This window comes from Argiope bruennichi, chromosome 8 (assembly GCF_947563725.1).
Source record: "Argiope bruennichi chromosome 8, qqArgBrue1.1, whole genome shotgun sequence".
Lineage (NCBI taxonomy): Eukaryota > Metazoa > Arthropoda > Arachnida > Araneae > Araneidae > Argiope > Argiope bruennichi.
Window position 1 is genome coordinate 23,492,630 of NC_079158.1, and position 17,279 is coordinate 23,509,908.

Genomic DNA, 17,279 nt, shown 5'->3' on the forward strand with positions numbered 1-17,279 from the left:
AAAGAAAAATTTCACGGAAAATAAAATTTGGTATCTATATAAAGGTAAAATTTTAAATTTATATTATTGTAAAATTTTTCAGAATAAATTTCAATGAAATTTCTATGGGAAATATTAGTATTGGCAGATGAAACATGAGTTATTTCTCACAAGATGAATTGGCTTCTCTCGGTGTGCTTTTATTTCATTTGCTTGCTAAATTCTTGCTTAGTTTTCAACGAATAAAATAATGGAATTAAAAATAATTATAAAAATTGAAAAAAAGTATTGTACAAAAATGGAATCAATATCTTTGAAATGGCAAAATTTTAAATTTTAAGAGATAATAAAATATTTCTTGCAAAATTTTATACTCCAAAATTACTGTAGAAGAATGGCAAATTTGAAATTAGTTTCTAAGTAATAAATATTTAATAAACAGTTATACTATTCTATAGCTATAATTCTAATTATTTCAGTGATATAACAGATTACATATATCATATTTTGTGGACTTTAAATGTATAGATGGATATTTAAAAATAAATAAATATTGTTCACAATATTCTGAACAATGAATGAATGAACATCATCTTTCTGTATCAGTTAAATTATTTTTATACCTAAATGCATGCAAAATTTTATTAAAAATATCTTTAAAAAAATCAGCATTTATACCAAGAAGTCTCAACTGTCTGTTTTTAGACTCCTCCATCCTCCACTAGTTTTGTGAAATTTTATTTAAAAAATTTCTTTCGCCTAAATTTTTGGTGCAATTTTTAGCAAAAGTATTAAAAAATCCTTTTCAATTTACCATATACAGTACACTCCCGATTATCCGCGGAATTGGGTGGCGCGGCCGCCGCGGATAACAAAAATCGCGGATAATCCGAAAAAAGCTAAAAACGGGTATAGCAAAAAAGAAAACAGTCATTTCAACTTTGAAAAATCGTTTTATGTACAATAAAACGTAAAATAAACAGCAGGAAATGTTTAACTAACGCTTAATATTTTAGTATATCACTCAAAACGAACCTAAATTGCATTTTGTTAATGAAAACAGAAAAGTGCTTTGTATTTACGAGAGGCGTTAAGGATGCACAGAAAAATTAATACATATGTACTGTTTTAATACTGTAATGTATTTAATTACAAAAGCATAAATGTAAAACTGCACCTTTTTGAAAAAATCAGTCAAAAAAAAAAAAAACTTTGTGCGGCAGGCGCGGATAATCCGCACCGCGGATTACCCGCCCGCGGATAATCGGGAGTCTACTGTATCAGCAATTATATTAAGAAGTCCCCATTGTCTATTTTTACATTTTTTCCTTATTTTTGCGGAAGTTTTATTGAACAAAAAAATCTTTTCATATGAATTTTCGGTCCAATTTTTAGCAAAAGTATTAAAAGTTTCTTTTTAGTTTAACCATTTATCCATCATTTGTGGAAACTTTTTTTTTCTTAACCCTAAATCGGCATTTATATAAAAACGTATAAATATAGCCTTAATAATTGATAATAATTAAAAACTTGAAGTAATAAAGAGCAAAAAAGATGAAAGAGTAACGGAAAGGACCAGCTAGATAATATGATATAAAAGATTAATTAAAAAATCTTTTTTATTTATAATTTTATCAATATAATTTTTCTAATTTTGGAATCTGATACAGAGGATTTAGGAATCTCCTAATACCTTGTATCAAAGAATTACACTTCGCTAAATAAATATTCAAAAATGATGAAGTAATCGAATGTAAAGTCTAAGTACCTGCATTCATTTTAATCAGTTTATTTACATCTGTATTGATGGTAGCAACTAGTGTCTTTTAGTAAATAAATGTTAAATTATAAAGCACGAATATCAGTTTCATATTGTATAACAAAAAATATCCAATGATAAATATTTTCTTAGAATTGATCATTATTTCCAGCTTTTATGCTTCCATTATCATATATATTTCATTTTTTATGCATTAATTAAAAATAACTAAAATTAAAAATAAGGTTAAATATAAAGGCTTAATTAAAAGAATTTTTAAGAGGGTGTTGAGCTCACTATTTCAAATTTTAAATGAATACGTGTTTCTATGAAAAACTGGAGCGCTGTCATTACATAGAACAGTAGATTTGCTTTTAATGCAATATTAATTTTGAATAAATCTACACTGAAATGGTTTCTGAAATTTAATTACAAATTTATTTCATAGAATTCTATTTTATTCTTAAAAAGTTCAGCTTTCAATATTTCTTTATGATAAAATGTATCATGTTTTTATTCCATGTTCAAAAGAAGTTATTACCTAAGTATTGCAATTAGCGTATTCTTTTTATTTTTAATTTCAATTTTTTTTATTTATTTTGTTAACATCGTATTTCATTCATTTGAATTCCATAAAACTTTATAAGTAATAAATAAAGAAATGTGTCACTTATTCAACGAAACATTGCATTCATGCCTTCTCATTTGAGATCTTTGGATAATATAGATGCCCAATTCCAATCGATTTAATTTTCCCTTTTTTTCACCAATTTAATGCCCCGCTTTAGAGCAATATTCAGAATTGTAAATTCTCTTAAATTTTAGTTAGGGATATCGTTGGTATCTCTGAAACTAGATTTTGACGAAAGTAATGTTTTTGATATTTTTCATCAGTCTTTTAATATTTTAAAACATATTTTTAATTTTTTTTCCTTGTTTTTAGTCAGTTGCTTTTATATGAGTGATTGATTTACTATTTAATTTAGAAAATCTATACTTAAGCAATATTTGATGCATTATAAAAGAGACTGATTTGTTAAAACGAAATAGATATAATGAGACCATTTTATTATTCTTATTTTATTAATTATTTATTAAGAAATCGTTTGGTTTTATTTAAATTTATAAACAAAGCAAAGCCTTGCAGAAAAATCAATATTCCGACATTATGAGAAAAAAATGTTGCATGATTTTTCCTTTTTAATCACGAATCGTTCCATTGTTTATTTATTTTTGCCTATACTCCGTTCCCAAATCTTTCGGCTCCACGTTGCGAGTTCACCTGAAATCGCCAGCTGAAAATGTCATTGACTCAAAACATAATATCTCACCGCTTGGCGGGAGCTTTTCGCGCCAAACCGATTTTATGTTGGCATGCTTTCCAAGCGCAAAACGTTCTCTGTTGATGCTTTGCCAACAAAACGGTTAGATTCGGTTTCCGCGCACAATGTGCGTTTTGTCTACCACAATCGGGTGCTTGAACTGTTTCAGGTGAAATAAAAAAAGAAAAAAAAAATTATTGCGAATTTTTTATACAAGAAATATAAAATATCAACAAGGGAGAAAAAAAAAAGCTGCACGCGCTCAGGAAGACAGACTATAAATTTTACTGGACTAGGTGACTGAATATGCGCCGTGTTCCACGTGAGTACATAAAAAAAAAGTTCTTGTTTTTTTCCCCCCTTTTCGATTCATGAAATTTCATCCATCATAATACTTTTTGTTTTGAGATTTTTGTTCGTTCGTGCGCAAGGCTTAAGTGACCTATTGGTATTCTGTTCAGTCCAAGTTCGTGTGTGTTCTTCAGTTCTGGTTGTTGAATATGGATGCTTGATAAGCATAAAAAAGCATTTAACTGGTGAGGATTTTTACACATGTTGTCAGGCGGATCATTTGAATTTTGAAGAGAAAAACAAGGGAAGTCGAATTCGCATTTCGTTTGAAAGTACTTCTTTCTCGGAAAAAAGAAATGGGAATTGAAGTATAAACGGTAAAAAAGGGGGAAAGAAGTTTTTTCCCAGTTTCCACCGTTATATATATAAATATATATAATTTGCTTACATTTTTTTCTATATATTACTTTCTTTTTTAATTATGGAATGGAATTCGAAACCTTTATCAATTTGCTGTAATTGATAATGGTATACATATAGTAATATAATATAATAAATAGTAACAATTCGATTACATTATTTTTTACTAGATCCATTCACGATAAAAAAAATAAATATATGTAATTTTTCTTATTTAAAAGAATCCAGCTTCGAATGAAACGTGTTAATTTTTTATCAACTGGATAGATGGATATATGCAAATTAATATTTAATAGTTTTAATTTGAAATATTATAATTTTTTATTAAATGATTGAATTGTTTCGGTAAGTATTTATTTTTCACTACCACACTTATAATATCATAAAGGAATTAAATTTTTTAGTCCTTGCCATCGATATATAATCGATTTAATACTAAAAATGACCTAGTTTTAAAACCGGGGTTTGATTATTCTTTTCATATGATAGAGTTTTCTTGTTCATAGTAATTTTGATGCTTAATAACATTTTTTTACTATTTTTTCACTGTTAACGAATTTGGAACCAGAATAAAATAATTCTGATTTTTCACCATTTTAATTTGAATATAATTTGACTTTATGCCTTTATTATCATCAGTATACCAAAACTCTTTTGTTTTATTTGTACTAAAGAATACAATAACGAACAGCTGCAAGTTTAGAAGATTATAAGCGAAATGGCGAAACATTAATTAAAATCAAACGATCTTGAAAAATTCGTTTGCAAATTAGTTTTAACTTAAAAATGACAATCAGTGCGAACAAATTACAAACTTGTGAACAAAAAATTTATGATAAATTTTCTAAATATTCTTCCAGAACTTTTCTAAATACTCATTCACAATGCAAATGTCAGAGCAAACATGGTACGCTAAATTTTTCTTTACACCACGTTTTAAATATTGATTGTAAATCAAATTATTAAAGAGTGTATTTCGTTCATCGTAAAAATGATCAAATACGTTTATTTTTTCATTTTTGAAACTTAAAAATTAAATTCTGCTATTTCAAAATTAGATGTGAAAATTCCAATTAAAAATTTTCACATAACAGAATTCCGTGAATAAAACCTCATTGCCACCAAAAATCTTAGTAAAATGATAAACCAGCAAGAAAATCGTTTGCTTTTGAAACAGGAAATGAATCACTTTTATTCTCCTGTTTATTTATTAAATAAATTACTACCTCTACATCGATTAAGGCATTTTCATAATACATAAACAATTAATAGAGAGATATATTTATGCTTTATATATATTATTTAATTCATCATCATCTATCTTTTGTACAAAAACATGCAAAATATGAAATATAGTTTCTTCTTAAGTTGGAGTAAAAATTTCGTAATGTTATCGACTTCATGCATAAATAATATATTAAATTTAAAAAATACTGGCAAGAGACGTAGAAGTTATTTTTAAAAAAGCTAAGATTATCACTTCCAAGTAGGCCGCATATCACTATTTTAGGGTTTCAGTTGATGACAATTAAAGTTGACAGTGAATGACATTTGTATTTCGATGCATCTAAGAACGAATTCCTTGAAATAACCGCTTAACTGTTTTGCCCGAGTGCCATACGTGCATCGTATTATCAAATTTTAATAGTTGTAAGCAAAATATAAACCATTCATAACGATTATAATTCAATATTAAAATTACTTCGAATACATAGATGTCAAATATTCAATGTATTTCCATTTGAATCAAAATAAGAAAATGTTTCCAAAATAATAGGTGCCATCTTATTAGATTGTAAAGAAAATTAAACAGTGAAGGGGTTAAATCCTTTTCAAACACATTTTGAATAATTTTATTAAACAAAATATAAATGCACATGTAATATAAGTAATTTGGATTAAAAAACTGACTGATGAATTATTTGTATCAAGATGCTGAATTTTTAGCAATTATTATACTCTGATAGAGTAATTGCTAAAAAATCGGAAATTTTTCCCTTCTTTTTAATCATTCATTTCTTTATAATGAGACTATATATAATGTGACAAGGTTCCCATGGTCCTTGAAAATCTTTGAAAACACCTCAAATTTTACTTAGTCAAGAATATGTACTTTGATATCTAAGTGAAAATTCTTAATCTTACATAATAAAAGATTCGGGGACTTTTTTTCTTTTCTTATTAATCATTCCTTTCTTCATAAGGAGAACCGTTTTATAATGTGGTAAGGTTCCCAGTGTCCTTGAAAATGTTTGAAACCTCTTGAATTTTATTTAGTTAAGGTAATACATTTTGATATATTTTGTTATTTAAGTGAAAATGTATATTCTTACTGACTAAAAGAATAGGGATTCTTTTTCCTTTCTTTAATCATTTATTTCTTCATAAGGAGACTGTTTTAATGAGGCAGTGTTCCCAGTGTCTTTGATAATCTTTCAAAACTAATTGAATTTTACTTAGCATTACTTAATCCTAGTAAATTGATTCATTCTTTGCTAGGTCTTTGAAAAGTCCTCAAAAAATACATGCGGAAACATACAGTCATTCTTTGGAATGGAAGGGGAAACCAATTTGCGACTTGGTTTTGCCTCGATATTATGAATGTGTTGATAAAGTGAGCACCTAATAGTTGAGTGAAATTAGCATATAGTAGTAGGCATCCAATTGTACTGTGTCCTATTATTATGATCTAAAATCTAACTTTGAAATGTAACTATTGGTTGATGCCGGCGTCCTGGCATAGTGGTAGCGCGTCTTCCTCCTGCTCTGGGCGTCCTGGTTTCGAGTCCCGGTTTGGGCATGGTTGCTCTTCCGTTGTTCTATGTGTGAGTGTAAAAAAGGGTTGTGCAAGAGAATGAGTGATGCGTGAGTAGCAAAGTCGTACTCATGTCCCTAGTTGGCGCTACTATAAAAACAAGAGACGCTCCCCCACCGGCTTAAAATCGCTGTCTTCGTAACAGCGGGCTTGTCCATGGCAAGTGCCATAAGAAACAACAACAACAGCACTATTGATTGATTAACTGAAGGATGAATATAGGTTAGTGCTCTTAATTTAACCATCTATTCATGGCAAGCAAAAAATATGATACATTTAACTTTAATATGAAAATATTTGAATTAAATTTATCATTTACGTTTTTTTGTTTAATATATATACTTTTATGGTGTTCAAGTTTTCTGAAAAAGGTTCTGAAAAATCCTTGAAAAGTTTTTAAATTTCTTTCCTTGATGAAAAATAGGACTGTCTGGAAATAAGAAGGGATGTATTCAAAAAACTTTCTTGATTTATATCCATAAATATCTTTACATATAAAATGTTTATATGCGTGACACAGAAATGGATCTTATTACTTATTTTCGAATGGCAACGGTCAAATTTAAATAAATCTCTATGAAACGTTTCAGATTCATTCACTCAAAGTTTTTATAGCTACATTTAATTTAACGCTTTTCTAATCAATGGAGTTATGAAATATTATTAGAAATTCCTTGGAGAATATTTACTGTATCACAAAAAACTGCTTTCAATCAGAGGTTGTAAATGTAAAAGAAATCGAGAGATAGACATCAAACAGAAAGTTTAAATGAGAGCAAAAATATGCGTAACCGTTACCAAATGGGTAATCTCTTTGTTTTACTTATGGAAACTGATAAATTGTAATCAAAAATTATTATCTCACAAAAATGGCTTTTTTGTTTACTTATAAATCAGAAACAAAATATATTTTCAATGACATTAAATTCCTTTCTGTATAATTTTTATAATCAATATTTTAAATTTATTTCGCTACACATTCTGTAACATTGTGTATTGTATTATGACAAAGTTCAAATTCTTCTATAAAAAATATCATTTCCTAGCTTCTGCCAGTGTTAATGTTACGATATGAAAAAAAAAATTGCTTTCTTCGTATAATAACTCCGAGGTAGAGTTTGCTCTTCTACTTTTCCTGCTTTTAATTCTTAGCATAAACACTTTTTAATTTGCATCTATAACAAATGAAGCAGATTCATTCAATTTTCGGTCGTATCGAATAACCTTATGAAGTTTTTTTTAAGCATCCCATATGAATTATTTAAGAGGTTAGTAATCTGGGTAAACAAGATGGTCGCCAAAGGCGGCTAATACTCTAAAAACGACCAAAAGCATCTTAAATGAACTCGTTAACCCTTTAATTAACCTCAATTAGATTAACCTGTTTTGTTTCATAATATGCTGATCTCTATTTTACTGGCGAAAATTTCATAATCTGTTATCTACAGATATTTTGCATCTCAGAATCTGAAGTTCCATTATTCCTGTTTTATAGCATGTTCATTTTTTTTTCTCTCTCTCTCTCTTTTCTTCAAATTGTTTGAGAAAGGACAAGTGCATCTGATTGTTAGCTGTTCTTATAATTAGCTTTTATTTTATACAAATCCTTCCTATCTTACGGATTATAATGCAATAAAAGCAATAATAAAATGCGTATCTCTATATTTTTTTCTGAAAAAATTTAGTGTAGGTAGCGTTGTTCCACGTTTGACCTCTGCTGGTGCTCAATAATTTTCTTAGGAAACAAGAGAGCTAGGATTAAAAAATAATGAATAGAGGTTCTTTATGTGCTAGCTGTTGTACTTTTTTTTCTTTCCGTCATTGTTTGACGTGATTTGCTCATTGAAATTTCATATGTGGAATTTCAACAATTATTCCATATTAATATAAGTAATGCTCATTTCTTCAAACAAAATAACAAAAATGCTCTTTTTTCATTATTTTTCAGTATTAGTAAGGATAAAGTTAGGAGGTTATCTAAGAAAACAGATCAAAAGGCTCCTTAAATCAGACAAAGTATCAGAATTAAGGAGATCAGATAACAATTCTGCTGTAGATTTCTTGAAACAACTAAAACTTTCCAAATAAATTTAATTGAACTAAACCGATTTTTATTGTTCCTTGATTAATGCTTTATTGTCTTTTTTAACTATAAATACAAGCGAGATACTAAACAAATATTAATTACACTGGAATAATATCGCAGTTTTTTTATTCAGTTGGAGAAAAATTGCGTTCAAAATAAGAGAGAGAATGTGAGGGTTAAAGAATTTCCATCTTACTTTAATTATTTTTATTACCTTTGCTCATAGAAGCTCACAGATTTAACTGATCAAGAATAATTTTTTACCTATAGGTCCCGAGTTGCCTTAAAGCTGAAAGAAAGTTTTTACTTTTGATTTAAAAGCAGCCAACATCTTTAGATTAATTAGTGTTGGTTATTATCGAAATGATATTCGATCAGTATCCTCTAAATGCTAGTTAACGTTCAAAATATAGAGGGAAGAAAGAAAAAAACAACCTACAAAACAAATACTTGCCTAAAATTTTAAATGCATTAAAATTACTTGAATCAACCATTTTTTTAAATTTGATCATTTTACTCAAGGGCCATTTTTTTAATCTAAATTTTTGACCCATTGGCGTGATGTTAGAATATTCCATGGAACGATAATAAGTAATAAGTTCATAAGCATAAGTAAGCATAATAAGTTATGTTTGTTAAACCTCAAAATGGCTACTCCGACCTGCCCGAAGGCACACGGAAACTTCTGAATGACAGGACCGCGAGATCTTTGGTTGAATCCTAAGGGCCATCACCAGCCACGGCGCAATCCTTCCATGGGAAGTACGTCCCGTCATCAATGGGAGGAGCCAGACTCCCATATTTTTTCTGTACCATATAGGGTGGTGAGAACCAACCACCATACCGGAAGCTTCTCATCCTCCATTACGAGAGGGGATGTCCTATTTATTGAATGGCCTAGTTCTATGGTAAAACGGTAACAAGTACTCTTGAAGTTTTCCAATTAGCAGGAGAGATCGCAATTTCAGCTTCAATGAAATAAATTATTTTATCTTCTGGCTTACATTAATAGAAAGATGAAAAAGAGAGTGCAAACTCAATTACTTGCTTACTACGTACAACACACAACTTACCAAAAATCACATCGGTTTTAAGCATTTCTTTTCCAAATTAGGACTACAATCACAATCCAGCTAGGTGGCGATTAAAAAAAAAAGGTTATTGTTACTAAACGAAGAGAAAAAGAGCAATATTCATCCCAAGTTTAGCAGTTTGATCTTTCAACGATGCCCAGGCGAATTTTTTTGAATTAGCGAAAACATAAAAGCTGCAAAGGTTTTTAAATGATATCAAATTTAAAGTCTTGCATTAGTTTGTCTTTGGAAAATCGGCAAGAAAATAGAAAAAATATGTGAAGAGAAAAAAAAATGTGATTTTATAAAAGCTCGAAATTTTAAAATATCGTGTTCTGAAACATACCCCTACTCCCTTAAAAAGTTAATAGACATAAATTAAAATCTTGTAAATTGGGGAAGAAAGCTCCTGGTAATGAATCTATGATTCCATTTAAGGTAAAAGGAACTGCAGATGTTTTTGACATTGAAATTTTTCCCCTCAGCAGTTGAGGTAAGTGGCTTTTGCAAGGTAGGTAAAAGCTGCTTAGGTTTTTAAATGATATCAAATTTAAATCACCCTGAAGCGAAAATACGAAATGCCAAAATAAAAGTTAAAAAAATGAATATTACCGCTAAAATCTCCTGGCGGATCGATAAAGGATTTGCATTTCCAATTTAAAAACACAATTGAAAAAAAAAAGTTTTTTTCCATCAACTGAAAGTTCCAAGAAGAAATTACCCATTTCTAAGTTGAAATACTTTTTTCTGTATAGAAAATCTTAAAATTCACTGTGTTAAGAATAAGAAATTCAAACTTGTTTTCATGAGGAATTTTATTTTTAGAAAATTAGAACGCTTCAATGTGCACGAATGTTATTTAGAATCGTGTTAATATAGAAAAACCGTTCGTTATATATAATATGAGGAAGTTATTTTTTTACATGGTAATTTTTATGTGTTCTAATATATGTTTTTATAATATGTTATGATATGGTAAGTTTTATAATATTTTCTATAAATTGCGATATGCTGAATCAAAAATCGTTGAAAATGCTTTACAGGTCGTCGTTTAAGTGCTTGGATCTGGAGCTGCCAAATTTAGCATGCAATTAATTCTTGGATAAAATATACCGATTAGGAAAAATTTTAAAAAAATAATTAGATTATTTAATTTTGATAATTATTTTAAATTTTGATTGGATTATTTAATTAAAAATTACTAAACATTTTAAATTATTTTCTCTATAGAAATACATTATTGCCTAAAAAGTATTGCGTTCATCACTTTAAAATTTTAGAAATTATTTTTCTGTTAATACGAATAATTGAAAAAATGTTTTTATACTTAATATATTTATTAATTATTATATTTTTCTAATTTTTTTAAAAAAAATTAAACATATTTTAAGTAAATATCATAGGAATACTTTCGATTCTTTATTCGATTTTAGCGCTGTGTTTATATTTATGTACATTGCTACGATATTAAATACAATTTCTGTAACACATTGTCTTTTGCGTATAATTTAGAATTAATTTTAAAAATAATATAAAAACTAATTAACTTCAAAATAAAAATAAAAATTTTCTATGGTTTTTTTTCTAGCATGTATTTCACCATCAAGTAATATATATTAGTGCAATAAAAAGAGGAATGCGTTGACATATCACAAAGTTGCTTTCAATTCGATAAGATTTCGAAACTTAAATCACCAATTATGTGATTTCTGAAATGAAATACCAAGCAATTATACCGGTTTCTCCTATTGCGCGGATTCTCCTGCTTCACGGTTCGTTAACCATTGTAGAAATAAAATAAGAAACAAATTTGGTCTTTGATGCTGGTTTTGCAAGATATTTCTTTCATGGTTCAAATAATGAAATGCATATCGAATTTCAATTTCGATTGCATTAATTTCATCACTTCTCTCTAACATACACTTAAGAGTCATTTCCGGTGCTTATGTTTGAATTACACTAAAAATAAATTTTATTCCTTCAAAACATTCAATATATATATATATATATATATATATATATATATATATATATATATATATATATATATATATATATATATATATATATAATGAAGATATCGTGTTTTTCGAGTGTTTGAATTGTATGATTTGTCACAAAACATATCATAAAAAGTCATTTAACTATTGGAATTAGATTTACTGCTGTAACTGGAATTCAACCATCTTGATTTAAATATAAGTGATTGTGGTCATGTATGCATATATGTATGTATGTAGCTCCCCATCTTCTTCTAAACGAATTCAACGGGGCCGCGATGTTCTGGTGGTAAAATATAGGCTTTGGTCCCGGTGGGTTCTAGTTTGGATGCTCGATTCCACTGAAGAACCACCGTGTAAGTGGGTCTCTAACATGTAAAATTCATCAGGCCCAAATGTCATTCAGAAGAGGGGAGGGGGTTAGACAGAGGGCCAGCTCAGGTGTCGTCCTTGTCATGGGGCCATGGTTCAAAATTACTAAGTCCGTTCCAAAACAGTCATGGTTTTTGTTTTAAACCAGAACATTTATATATAACTAAATTAAATAAATTCAACTGAATTTTGTACACTTATCATTTAAGACGAGAGAGAGAATGCCGGCAGCTTTTCGAAGTTCAAAAAATAATTAAATATACAATGGATTAGAAATTAACCAAAAGTTAACCTGTAACTTTAATAGTAAAATCTCAGGGGACAAATAATTAACTAAAAATAATAATAATCTCACATGATAACTTGAAATTTGTGATCATAGATTTCATTTTAATTTTTTCTTTTAATTCATGTTTTATTTTAATACTAGATTATTATTTGCGATTTAAATAATACTTAAAAGCAGGTCAATAGCCCAAGAGGAGGGAAAAAAATTCGTAAATGAAACAGGTGTTCGACGACAACGGTTTCACGTTACGAGAAATTAACTGATATTCAACCTTTTTACCTTAGGAAATTCTAGAGGATATTATTCTGAAAAAATTATAATAATCTAAAAACAAAAAAATTACCTTTTCAATATTACCAATTTCATTTTTGTGTAAACTTTCTTTCAAATGTTATTATCTTTTTAGAAAATTTAATGCAGATGATTTTGAATTGGGCAAATTGATTGGTATTCTTTTTAAAATATCTATTTACTCTATTTCTAAAGCCGCTTCAAAATTGAATTTAATTTCATCGTAAAACTTCATTGAATTAAAACTAATCAGTCTTGCAATGTATTTGATTCATTCCTAACTCATAGATAAGAACCGGAATGAATCACTGCTATTTCTGCTCATTTCTGCATCTCATTCAGAATTAAATGCATTGAGCGGCTCGAAGCGTATTAAGTAGCTGCAATTCCGGCAGGATTGCTCAAGATTTGGAGAGATATGGGACCAAGGAGAAATTCCAAGATTCCAACTGCGAAGATTTAATCATTATTCAACAATCAATATCTCGCGACTGAAGGTAAACACGCGATTATAAAACTGGTATATGCCGCTTAGAATAAACTGCTAATGATCATAAGGAAATTGACTGTTTATTTCAGCAGAGTCCGACTTGTCAAAGAGTGATCCTCATCGTGTGCTTTATAGACAAATCAATTGGTTAGAATCGTTTTCACAGTATATATGATGAAACTGTGTTCACTACAGTAATGCGGCTCCCTGGCACTTGATTATTAAGGCATTTAAGAACTTCTAATATCTGCTTATATAATACAGTATCCAATCTTGGATGTCATGCTGTCACGAGTCACGAAATTACTAAAAATATAATTAATCTAAAATAAATCGTAAATATTTTGTTAAAAATGAAAATTTGTTGAAAATTTCTTCAACAAAACGAAAAGTGCTTCATTGATGATGCCTCAAAATGCTTGTATCCGCCAATGTATATTTATTTTGGCCCAACATGAGGGCTATTTTGAAAGGAACTTCGCCATTTTGATAATCATATAAACAAAAGGATAACATTTCAACTGGATTTTCTCTTTCTTAACTGCAGCGTCATATCAATGAGTAAATCCATGATCTTCTGAGTTAGATATAACGATCAGGTATCAGATCTGTATACGCTGGAAATCTCCACATTTAGGTTCATGAACCTTGCGGTTCCAAAGACGAGATTTTATCAGATCAAAGCATCTTATTCTTTTTATTAGCCTTCCAAGTAGCCAAAGCTACTGCTTCCCGTCTAACTGTTCAGCTCTAAAAAAATAAATCATGTTTGTTGCATATTCTCTTAAAAATCCCCAAATAAAATATTATTGAGGAATAATGATTTGTTCATATATTTGAAAGAAACACCTGAGTTATTTTGGGACATCTCCTAATTATGAGCCAGATCAGTTTACAACGATGACATCTGAGTTGGCAGTTGTTCTCTCAAACTTACCCACCTCATCAGCAGGAGAACGAATGACACACGTCGCCAGATGTAACGTAGACTTGACCTGAATGCACGACAGATCTATAGTGGATCTGAGTTTCGAATCTTGAGCTTGAGTTCTCCTTTCCCGACTGTGGTACCTCATCACAAGCCTTACGATTTGGTTCAGATACCAGTCGTAAAGCCACTTCGAAGTCTGCCTATTCTACCTTTTTAGATGCAGTTAATAATATCACTCACTCCCTTGTCTTATCATCACATATTGGATTTAATATTAATAAGTGAAAAAATAAGTCATTTAGTGTTTAGTCATAGGATATCCAAATGTTTTCATTAAATATGCGTAAAAAGGATTTTAAATCTTTGTTATCCACCAAAGTCTTTTCTTTAACAGGATATGATGAAATATTTTCAAACACGTATTTCATATGTCTTATATTGGATCTATTGATCAGAAAATACAGTTGCTCCAATTAAAATTAATGATTCTGATGTAGCACTATTAATTGGATGCCAAAATTTATTTGCAAATATATTAACTCTTTGAGCAGAACTTCCCAGTTGTCCTCGTGACTAAATGAATTTATTCGCTCTTCAGTAGGGAACAGACAATTATTTCCACCAAATCAATTAGATGCAATATTAATGAAAATGGATTTTCTTGATACACTTTAACAGCACTATTGCGCAATTAAATATACTGTTTAACTTTGTTCATGAAACGTTCTGTAAGTAAATATTTCGTTTTATATTTGTTTTGCAAATAAAAGAGCGTCTGGGATGACACATCGTATTTCCATTTATGAGCATATAAATGGAAGAACAATATTAGCATGCCAGTAATTGAATGGCATCGCTCAAAATAACTTAATATTAAAAAATGGTAAATTTTGTACGAGCTCAAAGTGGGAACATCGGGAAATTACAATATATTTTTTAATTAGCTTGTAGAAAATACTAACGTTTATCAGACTATAAAGCATTGTACATTAAATCGAAAAAGGGATTTTTGCAATTTTTTTTGTACTTAATTGCTTATAACTTTTAATCTTCAATTCATAATCGAAATCCTTTAAGTGATACACATATCAGGAAGTGCTCAATCAAAATTCATTATGGCTAAGGGACTAAAACCAAAAGTAGTTATTTCTCTTAAAGTTTTCCACATATTCCTTGATAAGGTGGTTATTTCATCCCCCTCCTTAAGCATAAAAAAAATATGGTGCATTATCAAAGCCATGAACACCACGAGTGTTCAGATTTTTATTTTCAGAGTCCTTTACATTAGCATAGTATTGAGAGGAAAACTAAATTATGATTGCTTTTTTCAGACCAAAAGGAACCAAAATCTGATATAGAGCTACTATTTTAATAATTAGATCATATACTAATTCATCTAAGTCATTGTGGTTTTTAATTATTTATTTTAAAAGAATGCGAATGTAATGACGACAAATGTAATCTGTGTCTTTCGTACTGAGGGAGGTCTAAGAAGGGGATATTCTTCAAAATCTTTTAATTTTTTCATTCAAATTTTTTGACAATCGCAGTATACTCTCTTTATATATTTCGCATACTATAAAATGAAAGCTGGTGTGGTGTGGAGAGAGGGGTGCGAGATGAGGTGTCGTCCTTGTCATCTGACCGCGGTTCAAAATGACGAGGTCCGTCCTTAAATATCCCTAATATTGTTTTACAATGGGACGTTAATATAACTAAACTAAACTAAACTGAACTGAACTAGAAAACGATAAAAGAAAATGAAAAGTATAAACTTATCTCTATTAATAATTTCTTGATCTAGAATCTTACATAGTTCATAAATTGGAAAAGTGCAACTCAATTCGATGTTTTTTTTTTTTTAATTTTAGTTAGAATTTTAATTCATTAAAAATGAAGTGAAATTTTAGCGGTTTTTTTACTATAACTTCTTACATTATTACAACAAAAGAGGACTTTTTTACATCATCTTAATATATATGTATATATATAGATACTCATAATTTTGTAATGTATGATTTTTTTTCCTTCTTTCTATCTATTTCTAGCATATTCTCGAACAATACATTTTATACAAATTAAAATAAAATTTAACTTGTTTCAGCACATTACGAGTGCCTGAGAAAAATTAGCTTTTATAAAGTCGACAAAAGCTCAAATGAAAAGATTAAGATAAGTCTTCCTGTCAATAAAATCAATAAAAGTGTGATTTTCAACAAATTTCTGCATTAAATGCAACAAATTTAAACATAATATTTGAACATACAAGAAAACGTTTTCTGTGATTTTCTGTATAATTCATTCAATAATTCAGATTTATTAAGATAATGATGATTTTATATACCAAGATGTCTTCTCTAATCGGGTCTCAACGCAGAATTTATAAACGTTGATAATAGGCATATGCATCTGACAAGAAAAATAGTCTGAATAAAGTAATGTATTTTGAGTCAACAAATATTCTGATGAATTACGAATTTAAAATTTTTATACAGACACTCCGTCCTATGAATAATATTTAATAAACTTTTCTTGAGATATTGAAATTTTGAACAAAAAAAAAGTTATATTCTTTTGGACTAAATCTGAGTGAGTTATGCAAATCTAAATATTGCTATTTTATAAAAACGCGAAAAAAATTGTATTGCATTATAAATTTCTCCATTGGATGGTCATTTCTCTTGATAGTCTTGAAGAAGAAACACCTATCAACGCCCGGACTTTCCCCAAGGTTGATTGACCTAAAATAATGAAATTATTGATTGTTCTAAAATGATATTCAAAATTTCATAACTCTATCAGATTTGTTCAAAAAAGATTGAAACGCTATTTTTTTTTATTAAAATTTATACAGTCAAAAACAAATCTCTGAAAATATGAGTCCTTAGGACCACAGTGCAAAACTTAGGCTTCATAATATTTTCAGAAGTATATCTATTGAGTGAAATAAAATAAAGTATTGTTATTTACTTGTTTTAAATACCTTTGAGCAAAATCGAAAGCTGAATTTTGGAAATGCTTTGAAATTTTGTATAAATTATTAAAAAGATATTCTGTAGCACATAAAAAAATTCTGTATAACTTTTTATTTTCTATATTCATATCTCGAAGTGCCGCATCGTGGCATAGGGGTAGCGCGTGATCTGGGCATCCAGTGTTCG

The 17,279-nt window shown here is 29.0% G+C and overlaps 1 protein-coding gene across 2 annotated transcripts in view; it reads left to right on the plus strand.

Annotated features, from left to right (window-relative positions):
• The first annotated feature begins 3,171 nt into the window (after positions 1-3,171).
• The window catches only part of LOC129981701 (dual 3',5'-cyclic-AMP and -GMP phosphodiesterase 11-like), a 387,186-nt gene continuing 373,078 nt past the window's right edge, over positions 3,172-17,279 (plus strand). For both annotated transcript variants that reach the window (XM_056092640.1, XM_056092639.1), the window contains exon 1: positions 3,172-3,382. Coding sequence is in view for 1 of the 2 variants with exons in the window: in XM_056092639.1 (XP_055948614.1) it covers positions 3,367-3,382 (16 nt within the window). In the remaining variant the exon portion in view is untranslated. The remainder of the gene's footprint in view (positions 3,383-17,279) is intronic.